This window comes from Setaria viridis, chromosome 5, assembly GCF_005286985.2.
Source record: "Setaria viridis chromosome 5, Setaria_viridis_v4.0, whole genome shotgun sequence".
Lineage (NCBI taxonomy): Eukaryota > Viridiplantae > Streptophyta > Magnoliopsida > Poales > Poaceae > Setaria > Setaria viridis.
Window position 1 is genome coordinate 2,710,963 of NC_048267.2, and position 26,113 is coordinate 2,737,075.

Genomic DNA, 26,113 nt, shown 5'->3' on the forward strand with positions numbered 1-26,113 from the left:
AAACGTGAAGTGCAACAAATATAATCGCAAGATTTTTCCTGCATTTCAGTCATTTTTTGACGCCAAACATAAATTAAATTGGTTACAGTGTACTTCAAGTTTGGTCAATTATCAGACGACACCCTTTTTTTTTGAGAAATTAGGATGATGGAACATTAGTTTGGACACCCTAAGTCACTTGAGCTTGAGCCCCATAAGTCAGCCCAGAGGCCCATTAGTCATCTCCAGGTCAAATCTGGGCTGTAAAATGTAAAAACCAGCCGCTCATACTGAGCCCACCAAAATGCATAGCTCGTACGCCCAGACGCAGAGGCTCTCAGCAACTTGGTACCATCACAAATTCACAGTACCATTACCGTAGCACATCAAGTCCGATTAAACGAGTTGATGGTAGCAATGCAAGCAGCAGCAACCAGGTCCAAACTCAAAAGCATAGTCCAGCGTTCAGACATGAACAGCAAAAACCGAAGATTTTTAAGTAAAGCAGAAGCAAGTTCGATCTGTCGCTGCGCAATTTCACCCGATCATCCACAGCTGACAGCCCAAGTCAGCAAAAGAATACAGGAGCTGTTTGGTTACTTTTGCTTATTTTTAGCATCCGTTACATCGAATGTTTAGATACTAATTAAGAGTATTAAACGTAGACTATTTACAAAACTCATTACATAAGTGGAGGCTAAACGGCAAGACGAATCTATTAAACCTAATTAATCCATGATTTGACAATACGTTGCTACAGTAAACATTCACTAATGATGGATTAATTGTTTAATAGATTCGTCTCGCCGTTTAGCCTTCATCTGTGTCATGAATTTTGTAAATAGTCTACATTTAATACTCCTAATTAATATCTAAATATTTGATGTGACATGTGCTAAAAATAAATAAATAAAGGGAACCAAACACCCTATATCTAAAAATAAGTAAAGGAACCAAACACGCCGTATGACTATCTCATGCAGCCGAGGCAGCTCTGGCACTGGCGCGGGGCCACCACTGGCCGATGATCCTGTCTCCGACGAGTCGTCGAACCTGACGAACTGCCGCACCTGAGACGCTGCCAGGTGCGCATAGTACACCGGTGCAACTGCACAAGCAAAATATGGCTCTATCAATCATCATGATCAGTTAGGGGTGTTTGAATCCTAGAATTAAAGTTTAGTTTGTGTCACGTCAAATATTCGGAGGCTAATTAGGACTAAATATGAGTTAATTATAAAATTAATTACACAGATGGAGGCTAAACGGCGAGACGAATCTATTAAGCCTAATTAATCCATCATTAGCAAATGGTTACTGTAACAGCACATTATCAAATCATGGACTAATTAGGCTTAATAGATTCATCTCGCCGTTTAACCTCCATCTGTGCAATGAGTTTTGTAAATAGTCTATGTTTAATACTCCTAATTAGTATCTAAACATTCGATGTGACAAGGACTAAAGTTTAGTCCGGGGATCCAAACACCACCTTAGCAATAATTGACATGGAATTCACTATGACAGACAAGTAGCTTAAGCGTACCGATGGATATGGCTGAGGTGCTCCTCTGGTACCTGAAAATTGACAGCATCTGCAAGGTTAGACTTCAGAGGAATGGAAGGATGCAGTAACTGAGGTTTCTTTATTTATATCTGTTGCAGTTTTAAGAATGCGTGCACATAAGAGAGGGAGTGCACGAGCTCCTGCAGGTCATCAGGAGTGAAGCCGATCTCGCCATACAGCACGTGGTAATGTGTTGGCCTTGTTGTACCCTGCCAACCACAAGCACATCCACAGCTCAATTAGATGAAAAACGCACACATTTTATAATGACCATGAAGTGCAAACTGCAAAGGTAGATAATCCACTCACAATCCTGCCGGCATGAGCACACATGTAGAAATCGGAGTTCCTGTGGTGGCAGATTCCCTTATCCACAACAGTGCCTGCACAAAGACACATTTCACGACGACAGAACCAACAAAACGCAAGGACGCAATTAAAGGATCAAATGCTAAAACAAGTAAAATTTCTAGGTTTACCGGCAGGGACATTAGCCACATCATTGCCATCTCTGAAAAACCTTGTGTGGTGGTTCTTCTGTGCAACAACCACCGTGAACTTGGGGGACTAGTTGCATTGGAGAAACTTGCATGCCTGCATCATCCATCCTCATTCAGAAGCACAAGATCATAAAACAAAAAAACAAGCAGAAGATGGTGGCAGGGCGAGACAGGATAATTGGAGGCACGTTTACCTCAATAATTTGCTGTAGCTCAATGTTCAGCACCTGAGTAAACTGGCCCTCACTGACTCCATCCCTAGGAAGCAAGGCAACAACATTTATCGGAAAAGATCAATGGAGGCAAAACACTCTACAATTGACTGAAGACACTGTGAAATACCTTTCATATGTTTTCATTTTGAAACATGTATGATGTATGAATTTACAATTTCATAATTGACATTTGTGCACACTATTCTGAGGACTGCTAACCTGAAAATGATAATTTGTTGCGGCAGTTTTCTGCAACTGTTGCCAAAGCCTTCTATTAGCTCCCTGGAAAAATTCCGATCCCATAGATCAAAATTATAAAACATCTCACCAGCAGGCATTTGCGAAAACTAACAGAACACCTTACCTAATGAGGCCACGATCATCATCTCCCTCCGGCTTGAACAAGGAATCAATCATCTCTAGCCTGGGTGACTGGGTGCAGACAGAAGCTCTGTATCTTGATATGAGAGGCCACCCCAAGGAACTTACAACCTAGGCGACAATGAAATACATTAGATGGTGGCATGGTGCATCTGAGTTTCATACGGCACTTGCATCTAAATAGTGCAGAAAAGGTGTAAATGTGCTAGTTACCGCAGCAACAGATGGTAAATCACGTCCTGGTGAACCGTGGGAAACATCCATGCCGAGGATCATGGTTGGAATTGGAACCCGTGACATGAGTGGAATGGCAGGTTTCTTTTCCATTTGCAGCATTGAATTCAACCCACCAAGCTGATTTGCAACAGAAAGCAAGGGTAGAATAGGATTAGTTTCTATCTCTAGGTTTGTTTGAGATCTAAGCCACCAAGCACCTACATAACAGCCCACGAGGCTCAATACAATTACAATCACCTCAATATTCACAGCATACCCACAACAGCAAGCAAACCAAAGAAAGCCATATACCCTGTCACAGTGTCAGTGATGGCAGTATGGAATACCTTTGCATTTATTTTCAGCAGCAAGTTGGTGAGATACTGATCATTAATGTTTGAAGGAGGAGGACCCAAGCATTGCGTGACAATGCCATAGTCCGCGAGGCATACCCGCTTCCATGCCCTAACAAGAACAAGAACAATAAACATCCTGATACTCTTACTTAGAAGTAGTAATGATAATCCTATTTGGAATTTGTAATCCCAATATGTAGGAGAAGCAAACCAAAAATATCGCAATTCTTCCTCTCAGGAAGAATACACAGTAGAAATGCTGGCCAATCGTTGGGGAATCTTCTTTTTATCTGGTCAAACATGTCATCCACCCTGTTTGGTGCAGGAGCCCGTCTCATTCCAGGGTTCTCCTCAATCACCGCATCTTCTTGTCAATTTCCTGTAAATCAATCTGGCTGATGAGTAAACGTTTTTTTCAGAAAGGTGCAAGATTGGATGTAGAACAACGAACACACCATTCCCTTAGCATTTCTGCATTGGATGAGGCGTCGAACAAGATCCCGAACATTACAGCGTGAAGAAAAATTAACAGCTACCCATTGGTTTACCCTGCTAGCCCGAACGAACCTCTGGGGACACAATTGGCAAAGTTAGTGGCAACTGAATGCAACCATGAAAATTATTTTAACAGGATTGAAATGAAAACATGTGCTCACTAACGTTGTTATTGAAGTTCCACTTCCCATCACGCACAAAAACATCTCGTCATTCCCAGCTTTTAACTACACATGATAATGTTTCATAAGATATGCAAAGCTTTCTACCTCCAACTCATAAATAGGTATTCAGGGAAAACAATGGGAGTAGCTAAGTTCTGACCAACCTTTGGTGGGTTAAGGACTCTACCATCAACTTGAGTAAACTCTGGAGTTATTGAGATGCCGCACTTCTTTAGCATGCTATCGGAATTATAGTCACTTTGTTTTAGAGCCTGGAGATGATGTTAAACATTAAAAAAGTTAACCAAACAAAGGCTTGGGAAATGAGCTGGTTAAGTTTCTGGCCTTGGGACTTACGGCATACAAGTCTGACTTCCTCTCGCTAGGGTTGCGCCGGGAATTCTGGACGAGCGAGGACCGTTGTGGCACTGTCAGAGCCTTTGTGTACCTTTGCAGAGACACCAGACTGCATAGCATATAATCACAGAAAGATTAATGTAATGAGCAAAAGAAAGAAAAAAGGTTTTTAGCTGAACAATGATGGCACAACAAGAACAATGCTGACTTGTGACTTCTCTTTTTAAACGTTAAGAACAATATTGACTGACCTCTATTGGTATATATGTCAGACGCTTTGTCTTCCCCACATTCAAGCAGGGGAAATTAACAGAATATCTCAGTTTTATACCCCCACCATTTCATGTAGTAATCATAGACAGTTACTTCCACGGTATCAGAGTTGCTGCCATTTCTTTGCTTCAGAGGGAACCTGGATAGAGAGCAGGAGATTTTAGATAACTTCAAGAGGTGACAATGCTGCTGAAACATCAACCCAAGAATAAGTTGGTCTCACGTCTGTTCAAAACAAGACTTCTCACTCAAGCCAACAATTTTGAATTCAGAGTTCGTGTGAGTGGTTTTGATCCTCAAACTCTTCAATGCACTCTTTGCCTTAAAAAGTAGTCAATGATGAACAAAACATGCAAATAAAAGTAACGTGGTCAGCTAGTTATTGTTTAGGGCTAGCACACTACTGGAAAAAACATCAGGGGCATCAAGGCCATAACTTACTTTGCCTCAGTCAATTCTGCAAGTATCATTGTCATCGATATACTAGTCCTAAAGTAGTGCTTTAAAATAAGGAAAACCTTCTTGGCAGTATGCAACTTTATACTAATCTAACTATAATATAACGCAATCTTCGCGAAAAAACAGCTGAGAGCAACAACATGTTTCCTATTATTTCTTTTTCTTTAAGTACTCTAAGGTTGCCATCAGCAAGAAGAAATGGAAATGGACCTTTAAAACTAATGTTCATAATGAAGTATTTACATGTCTGTGTATACTTTGAACTGGATCACAAATACTTGCAATCAAATAGTTTTTTACAAAGGGCAGGACTAGTTATCAGAATGACTATAACCATTAAAATAGTCACGTGTAAAACTTGTTGCCACAATACGTAGATTTCAAGCGCCCAATCAGTTTGTTTTTTCAAAGAAATAGCGCACAATTAGGGTTGAAGGAACCTGGCAGTTGGGAGTTAGACCCAAATTTACTATCCAGCTCTAAAAAGAAAAGGCAGCAATGCTGTAGGAACTTAGAAATTTACTAACACCAAACCCTCACAAATATAAAAGAACCAAATAACCCAAAGAAAACCATCGGGCGGCTAATTTTGTTCAGAGTTTTCGCACGAACTGAGAGCCTAAACAGAGAGGATTTTCGAGTTCTAATAATTAGACTTACATAAGGGGAAAAAAACACGCAGACAGGCACTTCAGATGAGGGTTTTTTTACAGGCACCGTAGAGATGTTCGGCGGCCTAAGATCACCAGCGATTCAATCCAAGACACCAAAAAGATGGAAGAGTCACGAAGTGATGTTCGTCCCAAAGAAAAGGAAATGAAGAACAAAAGAATCAAATCTACTCGCGTAACATTCACGTCCTTCTCGAAAATCACAAGATCCATTCATCCATACACCGTCCCTGCTCCACCAAGAAAAGAGAGAAGGCACTCAAATCACGCACCCCGAAGATCGCCGGAGACCCGGCCGTCGACCGATGGTGGACGGCGCCGGGATTACGAGGAAACCAGAGCCACTAGGGATGCAAGAAGGTGACTTACGCGAGAGAAACGAAGAAGGGCAGAGGTTCCAAGTACGGAGACGGATGGAGCTCGAGCGCCAGCGGAGAAAACCCTCCTCCTCCCCACCAGGAGGTCGCAAAAAACCCTCTTCGCCTTCAGGCCAGAAAACCCTCTGTTTCGCCTTCCTATATAGGCAGGCGAGGGCGCGTGGCAGTCGCCACCGCCACCGCCACCTCCACCCCATGCTGCCTGGTGGCTGGCTGGTTGTCACTGTTGTGTGCTCCACTTCAGCTTCGTGGTGTCACTGAGACGCGGGCCCGGGAGTGCCAGGCCACGCGAAAACGGTCAGGCGCCCTGACACCTTCCACTGCTCCTGGGCTTCTGGCTGGAGTAATTGGTCAGAAAAAGAAAACCAAGGCGACTCTTTCTCAGTGCAGCAGCAGTTGATGGACATGGTTCAAGCTTCAGAAACTTTTGGATGGGCAACATTTTCCATCCCGATAACTTAACCGTCATCAGTTGAGCAGAGTCGTGTTTTCTCCTGGAATCACAAGCTTGGAGCGTGCGAACCCCAAGTCCCAGCAACACACTGCTTCTCTCTTGATACAATCAACACAGCATATGGGCTGCGTGCCGGAGGAATCCTCCGGCACGTCCTACTGTGCCCGGCTGGCGGCATACGCGAGGGTGTGTTCGGGTGTTGCCAGGCTCAGAGCCTCGGCGTCCTGTGGTGACGAGGTGATCTTTCAGCGTCAGGCGCGACGGGGTCCGGTGGTGGAGGACGCGGTCTCTGACAACGAACACAAACCTCGGGGGGGCTCGCTCAGCCAACCCGGGCTCGAGGTCCCCCCGCCGGACGATCACCGGGATCCGGCGTCCCCTCGCCAACTCTTTACCCTCCGAGGAAGCTGGAGTAACAGGCCTGCGCTACCAGGCCCGGCGATGCGAGCGCGAACGTGGCGCGGTTTATCCGCCGCGAATGCCGCGGGGAATGGCGAGGTGGGAGCAAGCGGTGAAGCGAGCACACTCGCCGCTGGCCCGCTGTCTCTGTGCGCTGCGAGCTCAGGAATGAAATGTTCCCCGGGGGCGGCCACCGCTTCACGAGAGCTTCGCTTCGACTCATTCCCGGCCCGGCCCGCGAATGGTCCTCTGCGGCGGACGACGCTTGGAGTGCAACAGCTTCATCAGTAAGGTAGGTAGCAGTAACAAAGTCACCAAAATCACACATGCACCTAAATGGGGTGCATTACCTGAACAATACTCCTGCATTTTTATTCAACACGGATTTCCATAAAGAGACCGGTTGTAGTTGTAGGGAGCTCTGCTGGCTTCATGCTTAGCTTTTGCAGCTTCGATAACTCTTTTTCTTTAATCTTTACAACTTTTACTTGTGCTTGCACACTGCGCGCGGGATGAAAAGCAACCCCGTATGTGTCATGGGACAGGGACACGCTCACCTTCCACTGCACACCTGCGGATCCTATCTTTATTTTACCTCAGAGATCTGAGAACTGATCGATGTACAAACGCCTCCGGACGAATTCGAAACCACCACCATAACCGCTGGTGGTACGAGGAGTCGAAGAAGCTATGGCTGATGGTGGGGCCGGCCATCTTCAACGTCACCGCCACCTACAGCATGACCGTGCTCATGCACGCCCTCGCCGGCCACCTCGAGCTCGAATCCGTCTCCATAGCCAACACCGTCCTCGTCGGCTTCAACTACGGCCTCATTGTATGCTAGGCTAGCTTCCTTCCTCTGCGCTCTCTTTTCACGCACGGATCAGCTGCATCGTTGACACGACATGGATGCACATGGCGCGCGGCGCAGCTGGGCATGGCGAGCGCGCTGGAGACGCTGTGCGGGCAGGCGTTCGGCGCGGGGAGGCACGCGATGCTGGGGGTGTACATGCAGCGATCGTGGATCGTGCTCCTCGCCTACGGCTACTTCCTCGTCGAGGCGGCGCTGCTGGCGGCGGGGCAGCCGCCGGAGCTGTCGGCCATGGCGGGGCGGGCCGCCGTCCTGTTCGTGCCGATGCACTTCGCTTTCGCGCTCCTCTTCCTGCTGCGGCGGTTCCTGCAGTGCCAGGGCAAGAACTGGGTCGCCTCGGCGGCCGCAGCGGCCGGGCTCTGCGTCCACGGCGTCGTCACCTGGCTCCTCGAATATTGAGTATTTGTTATGAGCGGCAATTCTCCATGGGCTAAGTTATAAGCCACTCTCCTACATTTGTATTTTAAATTTCAGTTTAGTTTCATAAATTCATAACTTTTTCGTACACACTCAGATGAAGAATATAAAAATTATCGCTTTACAGATCTCAACTTTGTAGAAATATTTTAATTTCAAATCGTTCAGCTATCCAAATAGCAGCCCAATTTTGTAGACAGTAAAGAGATGGTAAGGAGATATCTCACGAAAAAGAGGTTGTATGAAAAATGCACAAATTGTGATTTGGGGCCACGTGGGTAAGTAGTTTGAGGTGAACTTTTTTACGTACCTCATGGCTTAAAACAGTGGCAATAATCAGGGAAGTGTTGAGTTCTAAAGTTGAAGGATTATCTCAGATTTTTATAGCTGGAGGCCATGGGTTTTATAGCAGGAGTTCTCTTCACTACACCCACTAGTTTGGGGGGGGGGGGGGGGGGGGGGGGGGGGGGGGGGGCATGGGTGGTCAGTCTAACGTCTAAACTACAGCACAACATAGCATTAGTACTGAAGAGAAAAATGGACCGTCGAGCATCATTTTGTTTGTTGATTAAAAATACGATTATATATATGAAAGAAAAAAGAAACAAGAATTTGGGGGAGGAAAAGGCAAGAAAAAACTACTATTATCACGCCTTAAAAGTACCAAAGGAAAAGAAATATAAATGCAAGCATCCGTTGGACTAGGATGGAGTGGGACAGCTATCTAGTTCGTTTTCATCACATTTTCCTTGCTTTAAAATCCGGATTGTTTGATTTTGACGAGATTTGGATCGATCCAAATAAAAGGAAGATTCGCACCACCAATCAACCTGCAAAACCAAAAACACGGTAGGTAGCACCAGCAGCAGGAGAAACTTGGCTCCAACGGCACCACCGCAGACCGTCGACCCGAGACCATAACGTGGTGAAAGCGGAGACTTGGGGGCAACGAAACCGACCCCAATTGCTCCGCAGAGAGCCTGGCGCTGGCTGTGGCGGCGTATAAGATTCCGCTTCCAAAACGCAAATCCGCAAGCAAAGCGCCCCCGTCTCCGTCCACCACCTCCAGCCCACCCTCGCGCGCGCGCCCGCCCCTTCGCTAAACCCTACTCGCCGGCGAGAGAGAGCTCCACGCTCGCGAGCCAACCCGACCGACAATGGCGTCCCGTAAGGCTCCTCCCTGCGCGTCCCTTGCTCCGTTGCCGCTGTTTAATTTGTGCGTGCGGTTGATTTGATGAATGAATTCGTGTCCCGATGATGATCCGCGTGCAGGCGTCAAGTTCGAGAACTCGTGCGAGGTGGGCGTCTTCGCGAGGCTCACCAACGCCTACTGCCTCGTCCCCGCCGAAGCCTCCGAGAGCTTCTACAGGTCCCTCTCGCCTCCCTGCTATGATTGTGCTCTGTTTTTCGTTCTGACACTGGCGTGGCATGGCATGGTATGCAGTGTGCTCGACGCCGAGCTCGCCGGCACCGTCCCCGTGGTCAGATCCTCCATCGCCGGCACCAGGATCGTCGGCAGGCTCTGCGTCGGTGAGAAACGCGCGTCGCTTTGCTTTTTCCGGTGAATTGATTCGATGGACCTGAAGCTTGCCTCTAACATGTTTTATTCGCGTTAACTGTTGTCTGTCAGGTAACAAGAGAGGGCTGCTTCTTCCCCATACCGCCACCGATCAAGGTACCATACTACCGAACACTTGCAAATGTCCAGTACCGTTTCTGAATTGCAAATTCGATGAAAAGTGCGTTCAAGTAGCAATTCAGGAGTAGCTGCTGTCTGGGGGAACTGCTTCTCTTTGTTTATTTCAGAGACAGGGGAAACAGAGCAAGCATGGCATTGCATCGTGTCAGCTTCCTCTTCCACTATCCAGTATCCACTGGGACCATGGTTTGACATGCCGACATCTGTTTTCTCGTGTTCGCAGAGATCCAGCACCTGAGGAACAGCCTGCCTGATGAGGTGGTCGTCAAGTGCGTCGACGAGCGCCTTTCCGCCCTGGGAAACTGCATCGCCTGCAACGACTACGTCGCTCTCACGCACCCTGACCTGGACAAGGCAAGCCCCCTCTCTGTTTCACTTGGGAATTTCCACCTCTGCATTCCAAATGTTCCATGCATCTGATAAACAAGCAGCTATAATTAATCTTAAATCTGAAAACCTGACTAATTTTGTGGGAGACAGGAAACTGAGGAGGTCATCTCAGATGTTCTTGGGGTGGAAGTGTTCAGGCAAACGATTGCCGGCAACATCCTGGTTGGGAGCTACTGCACCTTCACGAACAAAGGAGGCCTCGTAAGCCCCCATCGAACCCAGCTTCTCACATCAGACATCATGCGAGCAGAGTCGAAACTACTGATCACTAATCCCTGCTCCTGAAACCTGTTCATCATGCAGGTTCACCCGCAGACGTCGGTGGAGGACCTGGACGAGCTGTCGACGCTGCTGCAGGTGCCCCTGGTCGCCGGCACCGTCAACAGGGGCAGCGACGTCATCTCCGCCGGCATCGCGGTCAACGACTGGACGGCGTTCTGCGGCTCCGACACCACGGCCACCGAGGTCTCGGTGGTCGAGAGCGTCTTCAGGCTCAGGGACCCCCGCCCGGGTGCCCTGGGTTCAGACGTGAAGAGCTCCATGGTTCAGGATTTATTCAAGAGTTGAGTTAGGGCCTTGAACTTGCCGAAGGCAAGGCAATAGGTTCTGCAGAGTTCTTTTTTGCTGCTGGGGTGGTCAACCGTGTTAGCCAAATTACCAGCATAAACATTGCTGCTGTATCCTCCTACGTGCTATTTGTATCATGAGAACTGGTCGAGATTAAGAATGTTTTCTGCCTGTGTTAGCATTCTCTTGGTGGAACAGCTCGGTTCCCACTTCACAGTAGCATTCTCTTCGTGCCATAGCTTGCTAATTTCAAATTGATGCTCCGTTGAAACCAGGAAAACGAGCAGTGTCAAAATACTTGTGCACGCGACTGCATTATCACGTTACAAATCGGCTCAAGCTTATGGAAGCTACCGGCTAACCTCTTCGAGTTCAAGCAGGACAAATTAGGAATTTGACAAGCAAATGATGTGCAAAGGCTCACCTAGTCATCTTGATCGCTAGTGGATCAAGAAAATGGGCATAAAAAAATAATATGAAGGATTAACTCGCACAGGGATTCTATGGTACCGTATCCAATTTCTATGACTCAAAAGTTCAGTAAAGCACGGGAGTCCGAATGCAAACGAACACTAGTAGTTCATTACAAGACTAGGACGTTATTATCTCACCATATACTTTAGCAGAATGCCAAAAGCAGCACATGCATTGCATGGCAACATGATGGATCTCACACTACCCCCCTAATCGAGCAAGTCGGATATCGATTTCTTCTTAACAAACGGATCAGTAGCTGTAATCAAAGTCGCCACAGCATTGTTGGGGAAAATATTGTCAGCCTTCATCCTCTCTTTGAACCCATAAGCAGGGGCCTTTGCATGTAGATATGCATGGAGCAGCAATTGGTACTGCCTGATCCTCCCAGTGTAGCCAATCTGCCGCAGCTTATGGAACACTCTCTCTGAGTTGTGGACGTCTCCTTTCTTCGAGTAACAGTCAAGCAGCATCAGGTATGAGCTGTACTGAGGCCTGATCCTATGCTTCTGAGATAACTTGTGCAATAGGGAATCAGCTTTCTCCACTTCTCCTGCGTCGACATATAGCTTCACAAGCGCATCCAAAGTTGTGTTCCCAAATTTGATATGGTTTTCATCCATCCGCTTTGCCAACTCCTTTCCCTTGTCTAAGAGGTTCTGATTGGCATACACCTTTAGCATAGCATTGTAGTATTTGGAAGAGAGTGTTTTCCATCTCAAAAACATATTCTCAAAAACTTCTTCTGCCTTTTCAACATCACCAAGCGTACCAAAGGCCTGTATAGCAGAATGACACTCATCTAGCCTAGTATTATCCTTGCACACCTTCCAAATCCTTTCCACATCATCATTCTTGCCCAGAAAAGCATACAAAGGTAACAAAATCTTGCAAGCAGCACGATTTGTGTTGATATCATCACCTTCCATTGACTCCAAAAGCGCTTCTGCTTTCTCACGCTGACCATCAAATATGTAGTGCCTTGCAGCTGTAGCTTTAAACGTAAGATCTGGCTCAACACCTTCTGTTTCCATTTGTTCAATGACCTTCTCCATACCCTCTATATCTCTAGATGTGCCCTTGGCATCTACAAGGAGCTTGTATGAAAAGAGAGATGGTTTCACATTCTCCTTCTCCATCATGGCAAGAACATCAGTGATCTTCTTTTTGTCCACCCTTTTGTAAAGTAGCAGAAGCTGATTGAAAGAAAATATTGTAGGTTGAAATCCAAGATCCTTCATCCTATTGAAGACTTTCTCTGCTTTGTTGACATTTGCTTCTTGAACACAATTGGCCAAAAGTGTTCTATAAACAATCTCACCCCTATGAGCTGCAGGAATTTTCTCAATATACTGTTCTGCTTTGTGAAGGCCATAAACCTTAGCCGTCAAATCAACGCGTGAAGCGTAATCACGCTCTACAAACTCAAGCAGTTTGGATTCTTCAACCCATTCCAGAAGCTGCAGAAAAATGGTGAAAATTATTTCACAAGTCGAAGAGCGCAGATATGAAGGTAAGCGATTACCTTGAAATAATATCAGTAATCTCTTCAAAGGATACTGTAAAGCATAATTGAATATTTCATTGAGTAATCATTTCCAATTGTAATTAATCAAAAAAGGGCATCCTACGTGTATTTTGGAAAAGTGATGGCACAAAGCGCAATAAATACATTTACCATGAAGGCTGTTATCATTATTTCTAAGACAACTAGAAATGTAATCTAGATCATTAGCTGCGTACATAGGATAAACATAATTTGCAATAAATAAAGGTAAAATATTGAGGCCGAGAAAGACTCAAGAATCAAGTATTAAGGAAATCATAGTTAGAAAAATGAATCAAACGAACAAAGCTATGTTGAGCAGAAAGTGACAAATAGCCTTTTGAGAGAAACAAAACAAAGCATCAAAACATTATTTAGAAATACAGATGTGCAGCAAGGATGCAGTTAGTGTAGCATTCATATGACCTGGGATTATCATGCTATGCTTTCATAAGGCAACATTTTATCCAACCCCATCCTAAGCTATTACTTAAGGATCTTTGCGCTCTTCTTCTCGTCACCTCTTAGATGCTTATGAAGTAAGTACTTAAGAAAAATCTATATGTAAATATCATTCAGACTGCAAATACGTTTCAGCATTAGATGTGGGTGGTAAATACTTAATTTTCCCTTTAAGAGGCTATTGCAAGTCAAGTAGCAAAGCATATCAACCAGTTGACATATTATCAAACATAGTCAAAGTTTGCAGCCAATTTAAATAAATCTCCTTGGTAAGTAAAATACCTGCAAGGCTTTGCCGAACCACCTCCGCTTTCGAAGGTTAAGAAGAACGAAAAAGAGTTCGCCCCTATCGAGCACATTGCCATCATTAGCCCATTTTTCAAGTGCTTTAGTGACCTCATGCCTCGGAGTTTCCAACATAGCTTTAAGGAGGATGGAATCAGAGACCCTGTTCATGTGCTCCTTCTCAGGTTTTGCATCAGCATCCACATCAGGCAAGCCAATTTCATCAGCGGCATCTTCATCAGAACTATCTTCAGATGTCAACCTGGCATCCTTTTTATCAGCTTCTGGCGGAACCTCCAGATCAGAAAACCCATCCTCCAACAAATCATCTTTGTTACCAGAACTTGCACCTGCCTGAGAGGAGAAACTCCTACCCAAAGCAATCCGGCTTGATGAAAATGACAACCGAAAGGCTGGCAACTTTGGCTTACAACAGCAGCAAGCTTTCTGACAATTACCCTCATGATGCTCCTCTACATCCTTTGCATCTGCATTTAGCAGCACCTCAAGACTTGCGCAACCACGTGCGCTCACAACTTGTTGTGCACGGACCCTAAATCAGTAGCAAACAGTTAGCAAAGCCAAATATCAGAATAACTGTTTGTGAGCAGCAAACAATTAGCAAGAGCCAAATATCACAATAAACTGTATGTGCAATATGGAACACTAGAAGGCATGATCCTGAGGCTTTCAAATGCAGATTGAAATAGGACACCAGCTTCAAATACAACTTGTCATGTTCAACTTGGAAGCCTTGACAGCAATGATCCTGAGGCTTTCAAATGCAGATTGAATAGGTACACCGGCTTCAAACATCAAACATGAACAAGCAATTGAACAGACAAGCAGGGACATTGCTCTCGTTCAAGCACAACTAATATGTTCTGTGCACAATACTCATCTGTAATAGCCTAATCTCATAGTTACATGGATAGGGTTACCACTGTTATCCTTAGACTGGCACTGAAACACAGTGTGCCCAAACAAAAGTGTTGACTGAAGAAACAAAAGTGCCCAAACAAATGAACAACTCAGCAAAGATGTAAATTTTATCACCCAATAGGCCTGTTCCAAGCAATCGCTACCCAAGCCTTGTTTGGGTAAATCCATTCCCTCCCAAAACATATGGATTGTGGTGGAAAATGAACTAATTTCCGCGTCAATCCCTACCAAATACGTACGGATTGGAGGGGATCAAGTATCCAAACGACGCCTAACAGGTGATCACACGTTTCCCTCGCGGAGTAAAAAACGAAGAGATGGATCTGCTCGGCGCCGCGACACAACCAAAAAAAAAACACCACGAACTAGAGCGCTACGCGGATTAACTACGCCGATAGAACGAAGCGCGCACCGCGCATCAGGGGGGACGACAAAACATAGACCTGATCGGAGAATCGGCAGCCGGGGAGGATCCCTACCTGAGAGGGTTGCCGGCACGGCGGAGGGCCCACATGGCGTAGCTGCGGGAGGGTTCCCGGCGCCGGCGGCGGCGGCGGCCGAGGAGGTGTTAACGAGGGAAGCGGTAAGGGGAGGAGGGAGAAGGGAGAAGGGAGAAGGGAGAAGGCGGCTTAAACCCTAGCGGGGCGGCTGGCTTTTGGGGGCGAATGGGGAGCAACCCAAAACCCTAGCGCGACGCGCGGAGCGGAGGCGCGGCGATGCGGTTTCGCTGACGGCTGCGGCCTGCGGGGTTTTTAGATATTTCTGCCAGGGCAACGGAAGCTGCGGCCACACGTGAAAGCGTACACGGGAATGGGTTGTCGCCTCTCTGAACTTGGATGATGACTTGATGGGAGGAACCGATATGTTATTCGATAACTATCCGAGTCTGACTACTTTTTTTTTCCATCCGTATATGCATATATGCAATTAGGAGTTGTTTAGTTTTTGTTGAATGGGTTATTAGTCATGAGATGAGATAATTTTATTTTGGATGAGCATGTTAAGGAAACAAATAGTGTGCATTTCGACTTTATATGAAAATGTTGTTAAATGTTGGCCACTCATTTTAACGTTTCTTTCCTATTTATTTTTCAATATATAGAAGAATTTCAAGTGTTAACAGAATCGTATGTCATAAATCTCCTTTTAAATTTAAACACAATTAAGTGATCTTTCAACGCACGCGCATATTGATTTAGCTGTTTAGAGTTATTATCTTTAATAGTATTACCTAGTCTTAGAATACCTTAAATACTCATGCAAATATAAATTATAATTGTGCAAGCTCGAAACATTGTTGCTACTCACTTGAAAAAGAGGTATAATCTAACCATTGCTCGTATAATTTGAACGAGTGGAAAAAAATTAAGAGGTAATTATACATTTTCACACATGTAAACATGACGATTGTTATCGCGCATGTGGTACACATGATTTTGTTTTTCTCCGACTTGAGAGGTGAACCTTCCCAATCGAGACTTCACATTCATTAATTAAAGGTACCTATATGATCTTTTTGAAATCTAAGTTGATTCCACTAGAATACATGGTTCTTATTTGAGTCGAATCATGTGGCTACTTTAGTGTCATTCTGATATTTACAAAGTACTCTCTCCGTTCCAAATTCTAAATTGTACGTTATTTTAGCTTTTTTTAATTTCATAAATATTATTATGCATCTAGATATAGTGTATATTTAGGTACATAATAATTGTTAAAATCATGGGCAGGAACAGCCTTAAAAAAATCCAAGAGTTCAAAATACGGCACGGGATCAAAGCTGAATTTATTTCGCCAGGAATGTGATATCGCGAAACAAGGGTACGGATAACGCCAGCGGCGCCGGTCGCCGACTCCACCACCAAACACGGGTTTCCCGGGCCCGCCACCGCCGCTAACAGGTACCAGAAGCCATCCGTGTCAGCCATCCATTGGACCCCCGCCGCTGCACGCTGTTCGGCGGTTGCGCCCGATCCCCGTCTCCGTGCGGCAGCCGTGTGAGAGAGAAGGGAAGGGGAAGCGGAAGCAGGAGGGGGTCGTCATCGCGTCGCGTGGTGACCGCGCCGCTCTGTTCCTCCGTCCCCTCCCCTCCCCCCCCCCCCCCCCCCCCCCCCCCCCTCCGGCTCTCGCAGTCACATGTACGTCCGCCGCCCCGATCCCCTGCCGCCGGACCCTTCCCCTGCTCGATCTACTCGTCGTCTGTACTGATCTGTTGCTTTTTGCCCCGATCTTTTTTGGTGGGTTTTTGCCCGGGAGATCAGGTTGTGTGGCGCGGGGGGAGCTCTGATCCGGATGGTGCAGCGCAGCGGGATTGCCCACGGCCATGATTGATCGCGAACGAGCAGGTCAGACATCTTCCAGCCCCAGATCTTGCTTTCTGACTACATTTCCAGTGTGGAAGGTCGCGCCTTCTGAGTTGTAGTGGCGAAAAGATGCGATTTTTCGTGGGTTTTCGGTGGGAATTCTCTGCGAGGGAGGTCCGGCGAAGCTCCCACCGTAACTGAGTTCCACTGAGCGTTCGGATAACTCAGAACGCACAGTACATGGGTCCTATATGCTGCTTTAGTGCTGCCATTATGCTCGAAATTTCATTTTTTATGTAGAAAAGTGTAGTGACAGTTTGCTGTGCTGGCTTGTGTCCTAGTCTGGGAGTTGCTGCTGCTTGTTTACTGAAGGTGGTATAACATGTGAGGAAATTCGCTCGATGTAGTGCTTCTTGGTTAATTTTGGTAGTTCTTAGTAAAACTGTAAACGGATATTTTTGGAGTATGGCATTGCTGCTCAGTGCTAGTGGGGATGTGTTGTGCTAAGAAAAGATGCACTGCTTCGGTTATGCTAGTATGTTTCTGTGGTTTATGGGAAGCAAACTTGTACATACTACATTTAATTATAGATTTCAAGCCACCACAGCATTTGATTTGACAACAGCATATGTAGTCATGGTGTACTGATGGTTAACTGAAAATCCAGTAAAAGCAGGACTTTTTGTTGAATTATTGTATATATGTGTATGTGTATTATTTTGCTTAGATTAGCTGATATCATTATTTAATAAGTTTTTATGTTGCCGCAACTATGCTATTGCTGATCTTTTGGAGTTCCTTCATTATTTACTGTGAGGTTTAACACAAGAAGAGCTGTTTCCACATCATCGTATGCTCTTAAAACCCTGTCCTGGGTAGTCTTTTAATTTCAGAATGTTGGGAGTTCTTTAACTGGCATTGGATGTTTCGAATAAAGACCCTCTTATGTAGCTGAGCAACTATTAGCAATGGGAGAAGTCCTTTGTTAACTGCTACGCTATTCAGCTTTTGATGTGTTAACTTGACATGTGCAATGCGTGCAGTTTGTTAAAAGTTATACTATGCTAAAAAAACATTAGTGTACCTTGACCACAGAGTGGTCTGAAATGCAGTTGCTGATGGTCTAATGATGGTCCAATGAGGCTAACTAGTTAAAGTATTGAGGATCCAGAATAGTGAAACACAAAATATGCGCAGAATGTAATTCCAAATAAAATTTCAATAGTTAGTGTCCCTTGTATAGCTTGCTTTTCTAATTCTTTCTGTTATCCATTGTATATACCTGCCTTGTTATAGTTAAAAAAAATCATGAGGAACTCCACCTCAGTTGTTCATAAACAAACATGCCTACACAAAAGAAGGGAAAAAAACTTTGGAGTATGGATCAAAAAGAAGGGCGGACTTGGCGCAATGGTAGAGACTCTCCACTTGCGGCCTGGAGGCCGTGGGTTTGAACTAGCCTCTTTGCAGAATTTAAAAAGAATTTTGCGATGGTGAAGCTGTCTAGGAATTCCCTTCTCCAGAACCCACCTTGTGTGGGAGCTTTCAGCACTGGATACGCCCCTTTTGTGGATCAAAGAAAAACATCAAGACACTAGCAAGCAGTTCATCAGCATTAGCCCATATTTTTGAAACGTGTCGCTCATTAAGTTGAGCTCTTCACGTCTACCTGTGGGCATCTTTCTTACAAAAGTACTGGTAGCAGTTCTGTTTCAGAATTACCAGAATCATTTTTCATTCCAGATGTTATAGGAGGGAGACAAAACATATTTAGCCTGATAAATCGAAAATCCTACAATATCCCGTGATCCAAATGAGCCCACTTAATGATTGTACTTGTAAACTTAACAGGCTGTTTGCAACATCTGGGAAACTTCTGTATGCTTCAGGAAATGCAAAAAGATCTGAATCACAGCAGATGTCTTTTGCTGACAAAGATAGAACTATAGCTAACATATTAGAGTTCAAAGTACTTGGTGACATCACCCATATGAACACAGCATACTCATGAACATGACTGAAGCTTTGCTAAATATTAGCCACCCTAATTTGTGGACCAATAGTTGCTACTGTTGAGCATCAAATGTTCAGGTTTCTGTCAAGATACCTCTTGCTTTGTCAGTCATATGTTGCTTTGGCCTTGGTGTACTAAAGACGCCTTCCTATTCTTGGTATCCTGTTCTTTGGCCAAGTCTTTAAATATCAGGATGGAATGCCATGTCTTGAGTAGATGCATATTATATGTTCTAACTGCATGGATGGTTTTACTTTGCGACCATGATAGTACTATTTTGTCATTTTCTTATATAGTTTCTTTGATGCAGAGGAAATGCAAGTTAATAATGAGGCACCACTAGGGTGCCTCAAGCCAAATATTGAGCAGAGAGGTGGAATTGAAGGGTTTCCTGAGAACAATGAAAAACGGAATGATGTGGTTGCTGTGGAAAAAGTCTGGGAGGCATCTCCTATTCCAACCCAAGTCCTTAGCAGACCCTTCTATCGACAAGAATTTTATGCTTGGCCATATATTTATTCGGATTACCAAATGGTGCGTCAGCCACTACCTTATGGCTTTGACAGCCAATTTTATCAAGTAAATAGGGATCATGGCTTTCCTATTGAGAACAGAGTTCAGTATCTTCCATTCAAGATGCTCCCCCAAGGTCACCCCCATGATGCACAACTTCAGGAATTTCAATATTTTGTGGTTATTGACTTTGAAGCAACCTGTGACAAGGTGAACAATCCATTTCCACAAGAGATCATTGAGTTTCCATCTGTCTTGGTTAACAGTGCAACTGGGAAACTGGAAGAATGCTTTCAAACATATGTTCGGCCGACATATCATCAATTTTTGACTGACTTCTGCAAGGAGCTTACTGGTATACAACAGATTCAGGTCAGTGGATACTCCAATGTAGTAATAATTATTAGGTCATTGATACGAAATAAGTTGAGCATGAGGTGGCAAGGAGTCAATCAATTTTTATGCTAGTGCCAATTATATAAGATATAAACACAAATTATCGAGCTTAGTACATTTTAATAATTTTAAGTTAAGTTTTCAAATGCAGATCCACCAGTGTCTGTTGTAACCAGATTCCATAAGGTAACATTTATATTCATATTCTAAATGATGACTGAGACAAAGACTTGTTCATGACCCATAGTTTGTATGTACATGATGCCAATGGTGGAGCCATGAATTGAGAAAACAGGGGCCAAATAAAGTGACAGAAAAAAGAGGTTTGATGAATGGGGCCTTCTAATGCAATACAACAACCCTTTCTCTCTGATCATTATTGGCTAGTTCCACCATTATCCAACATAGGTCTCTTATAAGTTACCTATACTAGCATATCTTGTTCCATGTTTGCGCTTGATCTCATTGGTAGCTTTCTTGTACCTGTTTGATAGAAAACTTTTGTTCTTGCTGATACTGTTTTGAAAATTTTACTGAATCACTTCTTTTTTGGTTGTTCTCAACCTGGTAGTTAGTAAATGACCAAATTTCATCTGAACATTTTGCTATTCCATTCCAGATGACAAAATAATCTACAACTTTTGACTGGCCTATTTTGGCTCAGATTTGGGAAAGAAGACTTGCAAACTCCTTTGAGTGGCATGAGAATGAAATAAAATTATTGCTAGTATTTCAGATGTAACTGGGGCCACTAAATCTTTTTTATTTAAAATGATATTTTACCCAACCTTGTTAAACATATTAATGGTCAAACTCTAGAATGTTTGATGGCGCGTGCTTAAGATGTCAAATAAAAAGAATTAACTGTACTCAATAGAGTTGTAGACTTAAAACAGTAAGTCACTAGGTGCATTATAGCTTTTGTGTCCAGTCGTAGTGTCTGCTATGGTTATCACTAAGCCTGGAAGTTCCTGATGCTTCAAAGCAGTAGCACACCATTGATTAGGGACACTTTGGAACTTATGATTTTTGGAGGAATTTCATAGGGCAGAGTTCATATAGGAAAAGTTTCAAATGATGCCCTCTTTGGTAGTAATGGTGTCAAAAATTACTAGAGATCTTGATAGATGCAATGATATTGGGGCTTGCCCTTGGTGTGGAACAGTACCTTAAGAGGGTGGAAGGTTGTTGGACCTTTTTCTAACTTCCATGCTTTCAATATACCACTCCATGTTAAAAAAAAAATACGGCTCCCACCTCTAATACCTCTATGGGTTGTGCTACTGTGTGTGCTTCAGCTCAATATACACGCTTCTAGGTTCTGACACTGAGTGTTTGGTTGTTTACAAGGTTACAAAAGGCGCTAGGCGCTATCTAGGCGGTGACCCTCCGCCTAGAGCCTAGGCGCGCCTAGGCGGGATTAGGCGTTTTCTAGGCGGTGCCATACATGTATATATACTCTATAAGAAAAAAGAAAAACAGGACACTATTGGGCTTATAATTGGAAAAAAGGCCCATCAAAGCAGCCCAGCCCAAGCCCAAGTTGGACATCCCCATCCTATGTTATCCCCACCCCGTGCCTCCACCTTATCCCGACTCCTGATTGCGCCGCCGCCACCCGACGCCCCTGCCCCGCCTCCCTAGTCCACCCCCTCCCGACGCCCCTGCCTCCACCTCCCCTAGCACCGTTCGACATCGCCTCCCTCGCCCGCCCAACATCCTCTCCACCCCCACCGCAGCTCGCCTGCCCAGCATCCGCCCGGCGTTCTCTCCTCTCCTGCCACCACCCAACATCGCCATCTCCTCCACGACCGACACTGCAGGCCGGCGTCCCCACCTACGCCGTGGCCTGATGTCCCAGCCCACCTATGGCGTCGCCTACCCCCTAGGCGAGGCAGTACCCCTCCGCCTAGTGACTATGCACGCCTAGGCGAGCGCGGAACGAAGCCTTTTCAAACACTGGTTGTTTACATATCGATGCCATTTGATATTATGACCTGTTAGTACATCCAAGGAATAAGGAGAGAACCAATGGGATGTTATGATCATGAATTCAGACACGCTCTCCATTTCTTGTCAGTGATTGATGGGCATATCAAGATAGCAACTAAGTACTTTGTGAATGTGTTTACTATAACATATGGGCATCCTCTGCCTAGAGATTGATCCAGAGAAAAACTGTATGGAACTCTTCCTTCTTGAAAGAAAACCTAGCACATTAGATTTGATGACAACGTAGCATTGTTCCTTGGCTAGCATGTCAAGGTTAGCAGATGATATGTTCTTCTTGACTAATCAGTTGAATTGTTTTAGTTATTCGATGAGTTTTAATATCTTTATGTCTTTTTTGTCGTTGTTGTTTCTAATGGGAATGTTGGTATTGGAGCTCTGAAGTTCAATATTTGTTAGTAAATCCATTGGACAAGTCATAAAATAACATTTGTTTTGTGCGCGCCTTATTTTTATCTCACTGTTACATTTAAACTATAAACAAGATTATATGTGAAACCACGGTTCTGTGGTAGTCGTATGTGTCAATTTCGAAAACTGGTGTTTTCATATGAGTATGATCCAAAATTTTATGATGATTTCATGTATTTGGTTGGTAATATAGTTCTCCATCATGTGTAGGTGGACAGAGGTGTGCCTCTAGGTGAAGCCTTACTCATGCATGATAAGTGGCTAGAGGACAAGGGCATTAAGAACACAAACTTTGCTATTGTTACCTGGTCTAACTGGGACTGCCGTACAATGCTGGAGTCAGAATGCAGATTTAAGAGAATCAGGAAGCCCCCTTATTTTAACAGGTAACATATCTTCTATATGCAGGGCTATTAACTTCTAAGTTATTCAACTCTATTAATTTGCATTGATTGCTCTTCGGTTTTTAGTTCTGGATCATGTGCAATGCCTAATGTGATGTGTACATAAATTTAAGGTTTAGGTTAATGTAGGATATGATAATGACCGTACCATACAGCTGTCATGTTTTCTTTCTGAAGATTTGCATATTGCATAAATTACCATCCTGAACTTGAATTAAACTTTGGTGAGTTCAGTTCCCATCCCTAACTTTAAATTGAGGCTTTAGCCACCTACACTTTTCAAAGCATTGCATATGTATATTTTTTTAGAACAAATGTTTGCTGCCAAGGGCCAAAAGTGCGGTATATCTGTAACTGCATCTATAATATAGGCAAACGACCATTTCATTGCCATGAAAAATCCCTGCTTGACCCACCTGAAAATTTTTTAGTTCAATTTACTCCCCTGAACTATTTTAATTTGTCCAATCTACCGCCTAATGAGATTTTTTTTTTGTTTCTCCATGCACAAGTTGTGTTTTAAGTTAAATTCTGTCAAGTGATAGAGGACATGATATCCTATGCTGGAATAAGAATATTTATATTTAATTTGAATCCAATTTTGTATCTCCAAGAGTTAATTTTGTATTAGATGGTAAGCTATGAAAATAATCGTAAAACAAATCTTGATATACTTTTAACACAAGTTGTAATGTCCTTGTGTTCGAGAAAAATAATGCCCTCTTGTACGTGGAGAGAGAAGCAAATGTCATTAGGTGGTAACTGAAATAAATTGGTCAAGTAAATTGCTGAAATTTTGTTCAGGGGGGTTAAATGAACAACATGGATTTTGGGGGGTAGTAGAATGGACATCAAGCTATAATATAAACATTCCTTTTAGCAAATTTCTAAAATTTGATGAAATTAATGATTTTTGTGCATGATGATTGGTGTTAGTTTGCAAACAACTGGCAAATTGCCAAAGTACAAGAAAATTAGAAATTTTCTCCAGATTTACTTCATTGGTATTCATATCTTTTGACTCCTTTTGGTGCTGTTCTGTCCCGTGAGTTCTATGTGTGTTATGTTTCATTCACATGAGAGAAGCATAACATTTGGATGCTAAAATATTAAAATGCACTGTGGGAACTAGGGCCCTGGGTAGTAATGGTGAACGATTCCGATTTCATATCCTCCCTATCTGTTCATGTTGTATGTCATAAAACTGAAGGTGAATTGCTCTGCTCATTTTCCACATTGACAAGCTTGTATATAGATAAATACCCTGATAGCAGATTGCTTGCATCCATTTTCCAAAGAAACATGTGCATGATCGATCCCTACCCTCTGAAATATACATTTTTGAATTTCTGATATGCATGACTCACTGAAAACTTCAATTTGAACAAGCCAACAAGGTACAACTTTTGTGAAGTATATGCATTTCGGTTGCACCCAACACCTGCAAGACAAATGTGTGTAAGGCATCACTAGTGTACATTTCTCTAGGTTGATCTTAAGATGATGATGTGGCATATTGCAAAGTTCTGTAGTTGTATGTGGCCTAAAGAGGTCTTCAGGTAGAACCTACTTAATAAAACAGCACTAACCACCTCAACCTTCCCTCCTTCACAGGTTATTTTATTTTCTCATGCTCTTTCTGTCTTTCATCTTTCACTGCACAGAGCAGTCATTGCATGTAATATTTTAATCCTTAAAACCAGGCTGTAAGCTAGAGGACCACCTCTGGCCTTTTTCTAGCTATTTCCAATCGTGTAATGTAAACTAGTTGCATTTAGCTCCCCACATCTTTAGTGTGTTTGCAAACTCATGCCCTTGTATTTGGCAGGAAGTGTCGGCTGTAAAGTCAAAATCAAAACCCAAGTTGGTTGATGTATAACCTACTCGAGAAAGCCATGGCCACCAAAACTGCACTTAGCGCTACAGATTTGTCATGGTTTCTGTAACCTTGAAGCTCATCCTGCACCCTCCCAACACTATTCCACTAACCCAACAAATCAACTGCCTTCTGGGCTGTCTGAGGCCCCAAGGTGTGTGTTTGCAACGGGAGTAGAGATGTGGGTGCTAAATGGAACTATTTAGCTTGCATGGAGGTTCATTTGCAATTGATACTGATTTACAGGGTGGTTTGTGCAAATTCATCTTTTGTAAGTACTATTTGTGACATTTCCGCACATCATTCCATATGTCCAATTAATTTTTTTAAGCCTTGTGGTGTGGTGTCAAGGCCAATTGTTTTTTTTTAAAGTGTCAAGGCCAATTGTTTCCTGTAGAACTTTATTTGGAGAAGGCAACTTGATTGTTGTTCTGATTTTGAAGTATTTTGCCTATTTTTTATCAGGTGGATCAACTTGAAGGTACCATTCCATGAAGTGTATGGTGATGTTCGCTGCAACTTAAAGGAGGCAGTCCAGTTGGCTGGCCTTACATGGGAGGGTCGTGCTCACTGTGGGCTTGACGACGCCCGCAACACTGCTCGCCTCCTGGCACTTATGATGCACCGGGGCTTCAAGTTCTCTATAACCAACTCGCTTGTGTGGCAACCGCAACCTGCCCCACAGTCAACAACCTGCCAGCTATCCCCTGACCGCTCTCCAGACCCCGTCCAACCACAGCATAAGCCGAATGAGATGCTGGGATCTCCTGTGCAGGTTAATCCATATGCTGCCTCCTCAGGGAAAGACAGAGCAATGTACTGCTACTGCGGAGTGCTGAGCAGGTGGAGCGTTGTGCGCAAGCCAGGACCCATGCAGGGACGTTTCTTCTATGGATGCGGCAACTGGACCGCCACGAGGCGGGCGATATGCCCATACTTTGCATGGGCGTCGTAAAGGAATAATATGATGACGTCCAAGCAGATCTCAAGGGCAAAGGACCTGGTGCTTTAACTAAGGGAGGCGCTATGTTGCGGTGGCCTGCTGCTCCTCCGCTGTGCCTCCCGATCCGTATATATTATGATATAACTTTGCTCATAAGACAATGGAAGTTCACTAGGTAGTGTCTAACCTGTCATGCTGACTTCTGTTGATACAAGAGAATGGGGCTCAGATGCTGCTTAGGTGTGATTTATCCATGAATAATCTAAGTTTGTGGACACTGTTTTTAACTTAATGGAACTCTTGTAGGTGTGGCTTGTGCAACTTGAACTTGAAAGCTTGGTTTGCAGATGTTGAGTGGTAAACAGCTTGAACATTTACTAAGGCCTACTATGTACTCATGCAACAGAAAGAATTATCATACCACGTATCAGAACTTTTTGAAGGGTTATTTTATTAGTTTGTACCATCTGTCATCTTTTTCGATAGTTTAAGCTAGGTGGAAATTCACCCCGAGTGAAAAGCTCTAGAATGAATTGCCATGAAGATCGCATGAGCGCGTGCAGCTGAGAAGGTGCAAACGGATGGTATAACAGTGATCCCATTGTCGAAGGCCACACAGCACAATTGCACAAACTCAAAAGAATGATACAATACAGAAACGAATACATACAAAACGGTATTGGTAGCAATGATGAGAGATCGATTACGTCAGAGCATTGTACTCACT

The 26,113-nt window shown here is 44.1% G+C and overlaps 4 protein-coding genes and 1 pseudogene across 4 annotated transcripts; 3 read left to right on the forward strand and 2 right to left on the reverse strand.

Annotated features, from left to right (window-relative positions):
- Positions 1-447: 447 nt before the first annotated feature.
- On the reverse strand, positions 448-7,191 carry LOC117854504 (protein argonaute 4A-like; annotated as a pseudogene).
- Positions 7,192-7,560: 369 nt separating this feature from the next.
- LOC140222694 (protein DETOXIFICATION 27-like) lies at positions 7,561-8,133 on the forward strand. The gene is made up of 2 exons (XM_072293525.1): positions 7,561-7,698; positions 7,795-8,133. The coding sequence occupies exons 1-2, from the start codon at positions 7,561-7,563 to the stop codon at positions 8,131-8,133; spliced, it is 477 nt and encodes a 158-aa protein (XP_072149626.1).
- A 970-nt stretch (positions 8,134-9,103) lies between these two features.
- LOC117857253 (eukaryotic translation initiation factor 6-2) lies at positions 9,104-10,985 on the forward strand. Its single transcript, XM_034739836.2, has 7 exons — positions 9,104-9,318; positions 9,424-9,520; positions 9,596-9,681; positions 9,782-9,826; positions 10,074-10,204; positions 10,331-10,441; positions 10,544-10,985. The coding sequence occupies exons 1-7, from the start codon at positions 9,309-9,311 to the stop codon at positions 10,805-10,807; spliced, it is 744 nt and encodes a 247-aa protein (XP_034595727.1). The 5' UTR covers positions 9,104-9,308; the 3' UTR covers positions 10,808-10,985.
- A 321-nt stretch (positions 10,986-11,306) lies between these two features.
- Positions 11,307-15,245, reverse strand: LOC117857252 (pentatricopeptide repeat-containing protein At1g80270, mitochondrial). The gene is made up of 3 exons (XM_034739835.2): positions 14,996-15,245; positions 13,572-14,127; positions 11,307-12,741 (listed from the first exon to the last, which is right to left on the reverse strand). Exons 1-3 carry the CDS (start codon positions 15,028-15,030, stop codon positions 11,491-11,493), a joined length of 1,842 nt encoding a protein of 613 aa, XP_034595726.1. The 5' UTR covers positions 15,031-15,245; the 3' UTR covers positions 11,307-11,490.
- A 1,340-nt stretch (positions 15,246-16,585) lies between these two features.
- On the forward strand, positions 16,586-25,834 carry LOC117857557 (uncharacterized). The gene is made up of 5 exons (XM_034740282.2): positions 16,586-16,654; positions 16,778-16,861; positions 19,144-19,718; positions 22,374-22,549; positions 24,909-25,834. The coding sequence occupies exons 2-5, from the start codon at positions 16,840-16,842 to the stop codon at positions 25,396-25,398; spliced, it is 1,263 nt and encodes a 420-aa protein (XP_034596173.1). The 5' UTR covers positions 16,586-16,654; positions 16,778-16,839; the 3' UTR covers positions 25,399-25,834.
- Positions 25,835-26,113: the final 279 nt, after the last annotated feature.